At 43.3% G+C, this 3,944-nt stretch overlaps 1 protein-coding gene across 1 annotated transcript; it reads left to right on the top strand.

Annotated features, from left to right (window-relative positions):
• Positions 1–2,769: 2,769 nt before the first annotated feature.
• On the top strand, positions 2,770–3,528 carry LOC145821598 (uncharacterized). Its single transcript, XM_082918128.1, has one exon. The coding sequence runs from the start codon at positions 2,770–2,772 to the stop codon at positions 3,526–3,528; it is 759 nt and encodes a 252-aa protein (XP_082774254.1).
• The last annotated feature ends 416 nt before the right edge of the window (positions 3,529–3,944 follow it).

Below are 3,944 nucleotides of genomic sequence, written 5' to 3'. Positions count from 1 at the left end.
GTCATATGTGGTACATCCATTAGCATAACAGTAACAGTAGGTCTTAAAAGACCGAACAGTAATGATGGCCATCAGTCAGTAAACAGTAGTGGTTCCACGAGGGAACCGACAGAGATCTCTGTGACAGTAACAGTAACAGTAAACCGTAGATACTAAGGATGCCACAGTACAGTTCAGAAATAAAGGACATACATTAATTCAGTAAATAATACCAGTTCAGTAAACAGTTCAGTTCAGTATTCAAAAGATATCAGTTGAACATATCTTTACACAATTGTTACTCACAGAGTTCTGGGCTACAGTATGCTAGAGCGTGTCTCCCCAGTTGCCAACCCTACACAGTTCACAGGTTGAACACACACTAAGCTACACAGTTGGGAAATATCATAACTTAATCCCTAATTTGCCTTGGTGTGTTCTACAACGATATCCTCATCTAAATGCCTTAAACTAGGCCTAAGAATACCTAGGATGGGATGAGGATGCAAAAATGCACATTTAAAAGCATTTTCAGGATTTTCAGAAAAACAGAGTCCCGCTCGAGCTCAGGTTTCCCCGCTCGAGCGTACAGGCAAACAAAGGTACTCGCTTGAGCGCAAACTTTCCCGCTCGAGCGTACTGTAAAGGTACTGGATGGGTGAAATCCCCGCTCGACGCCCGCTCGAGCTTGAGACATGACTCCGCTCGAGCGCCCAATCCTCCGCTCGAGCGGACTGTAAAACAGTGCAAGATGCTGGAAGCTCGATTTTCCCGCTCGAGCGGCACTTCCCCCGCTCGAGCGGACGACGGAAATCTGGGAATCCCAGATTCGAGCTCCAGGTCCAAAACCAAGCTCAAAAGCATCAAAACCAATCCTCTTGGGCCCATTTTCTGGAAAACATTTATAAACACATAGGATATCATGTTTCAAAGCTCAATTTTAAGAAATCAAAGCCCAAGGGTGTTTAATTCAAACCCAATTTAAACCATTTTTCAAGCACAAGATGAACATGCAAACATGCATGAATTCAAACCATTTTGAAGCTTCAATTTGATGCTCTCAGGAGCCAATTCTTTTCAAAACGTGGTGAAATCATGGACTTAAACATGATTATGAACATGCATGTAACCCTTTGCCATGAAAACAACTCAAACATCTACAATACAAACATGCATGCGTGAAATGAGCTTCAAATCAACAACAATGAACCAAAGTATGACTTAGTTCTACAATGAAGCATGACTCATGCAAGAACTAGCTCAAACACATCAATAAAGGTTGAGTTCCCTTACCTAGAGCCTCAATTCCAAGTGTAGGACCACAAAGCAACAATCAACCTTCAATTCTCTTCAAATTCTAAGCAATATTGAAATGAACTCAAGACTCTCACTTCCTCTCTCTCTAAATTCGGCTAGAACAAGAAGAAATGGCTGAGCAAATGTGTTTGGCTCAAGTATAATGAGCTCAAGGTGTAGAGGTAGTGGCCCACTCAAGGGCAAAACGGTAATTAAGTCCAACTCTTTAATTAGCATATTTTAATCTAATTTAATCATACCTAATCAGTTTTCAGGTAAATACACCACAAAATCACATAAATTATGATGATCATTAAACATCAATCAGTTTCTAATTCGGCCGCCGATAAGGCCTTCAATTAGCAGTTTAAACATATAAGTATGAACAGATAATCATACAATCAAACAGATAGAATGCAATTTAACTAACATATACTCAATCAATTCGGTTTCCAGTTTCAGTCAGTCAGTTCAGTACTTTAGTCAGTTCAATTATCAGTCATTATCAGTTCCATTTCGCAGTAATCAATGATTAACGGTAATCATTCGGTCATTAATCAGTAAACAGTATGAGGGTTGTTACAGCTATCCAACGTAGTCTTGGTCCGCAAAAATAATGGTAAATGGCGACTCTGCGTTGACTATTTCGACCTCAATCGAGCTTGCCCTAAAGATAGTTATCCCCTCCCCCGGATAGATCTGTTGGTTGACGTAACTGCAGGACATCAGATGCTTAGCTTCATGGATGCCTTCTCCAGCTACAATCAAATCCTGATGCACCCGGCCGACCAGGAGCACACCTCCTTCATTACCAACAGTGGGACTTATCACAATCATGTTATGCCATTTGGCTTGAAGAATGTCGGAACAACTTACCAACGCCTGGTTATTTCCATCTTTCAACACTAGATAGGTTAGAACATGGAAGTCTACGTTAATGATATGCTAGTCAAGAGTAAACTCTCCTCCAATCACTTGGCAGACCTGCGAGAGACCTTCGAAACCTTACGCAAATATCAGATGAAGCTGTATTCGGAGAACTGCGCCTGCAGTGTGGGATTTGGGAAGTTCTTGGGCTTCATGGTTAGCCAACAAGGCATTGAGGCTAACCCCGAAAAGATCAAGGTCCTCATAGAAATGCGGTCTCCCAGAACGGTCAAGGAGGTTCAACGGCTCACGGGCAGAGTTGTCGCCCTCAACTGCTTTATTTCCCGAGCAATCGACAAGTGTCTTCCATTTTTCAAAGTCTTTTGACAAGCGATCAAATGGAGCACCGAATCCGAGGAGGCCTTCCAACAACTAAAGCAGTGTATGGCCAACCTTCCTTTTCTCTCTCAAGCACTGCCAGGCGAAACCCTCTTCCTCTACTTTGCTGTGTCAAACACTACGGTTAGTGTTGCCTTCATCCGGGAAGATGGCTCAGTACAATGCTCAGTCTATTACATTAGCTGCACTCTCAGGGGGGCAGAACAAAACTACACTCTATTAGAAAAAATGGCCCTCGCAATGGTCATAGCCTTTAGACGCCTCCGACCTTATTTACAAGCTCACTCTATAGTGGTTCTCACTGACCAGCCTCTGAAAAAGGTCATGCAACAACTAGAATCATCAGGAAGACTTATGCAATGGTCCGTCGAGCTAAGTCAATTTGAAATCTCTTACCGATCTCGAAGAGCGATCAAAGGCCAAGGTGTCGCCGATTTTATCTTGGAGTTCACCAATCTCACTCCGAACATACCTCCTCTACTAGCACACTTCACCACTGATGCAGAAGACCCCCACTCCTGGACCCTTAGTGTTGATGGCTCATCTCGCAAAGAGAGTAGTAGAGCCGGTCTAATCTTCACCACCCCAGAGGGTGAGTACTTCAAGTGTGCCCTCTGTTTCCTGTTTGACGCAAGCAATAATGAAGCTGAGTATGAGGCCTTAATAGCAAGTCTTCGACTGTCCCGAGACATTGGTGTAAGCCATATCCAGGTATTCAGTGATTCTCAACTGATTGTTGGACAGATTATTAGGGAGTTCGATGCAAAGGAGAAAACGATGCAAGCATACAGGGACATTACCCTTCCTCTTGTCTGTCTCTTCAATACTTTCCAGATCAGACATATCCCTAGGTCAGAAAACTCTAAGGTGGACGAAATGGCTCAGTTAGCCTCGACCGACCAGTCAGACTTCATTCATGGCATTTGCATTGAATATCTGACCCATTCGGCAACTTTGTCAAATCCACAGGAGATCCATTTCCTCTAGAACGAACCTATCTCATGGGCTCAAGATATCATTCTGTTTTTGACACGAGGGGAGTTACCGGATGATAAACAGTAGGCCGCTAAACTCAGAGCCCAGTCGTCCAATTATATCCTTATCAGTGGCCTGCTATACAAACGGGGATTTTCACGCCTATACCTCAAGTGTCTCAGTCCTGTTCAAGCGACCTATGTGATAAGAGAAGTATACGAGGGCATTTATGGTAATCATTCAGGTGGAAGATCTCTGGCCCATAAAATCCTCCACATCGACTACTTCTGGCCCACGCTCAATCAAGATGCCAACGAATTCGTGCTTAAGTGTGATAAATGCCAGCTCTTTGCTAACATCTCCCATGCTCCACCAACGGAACTGATTACACTCAGTTATATGTTCTCTTTTGTCGATCTGAACACTTG

The sequence above is a fragment of the Camellia sinensis genome, chromosome 3 (genome assembly GCF_055761805.1).
Source record: "Camellia sinensis isolate YWXY chromosome 3, ASM5576180v1, whole genome shotgun sequence".
Classification (NCBI taxonomy): domain Eukaryota; kingdom Viridiplantae; phylum Streptophyta; class Magnoliopsida; order Ericales; family Theaceae; genus Camellia; species Camellia sinensis.
The sequence above is the reverse complement of the archived record's forward strand: the minus strand, read 5'-3'. Positions and strand labels throughout refer to the sequence as shown.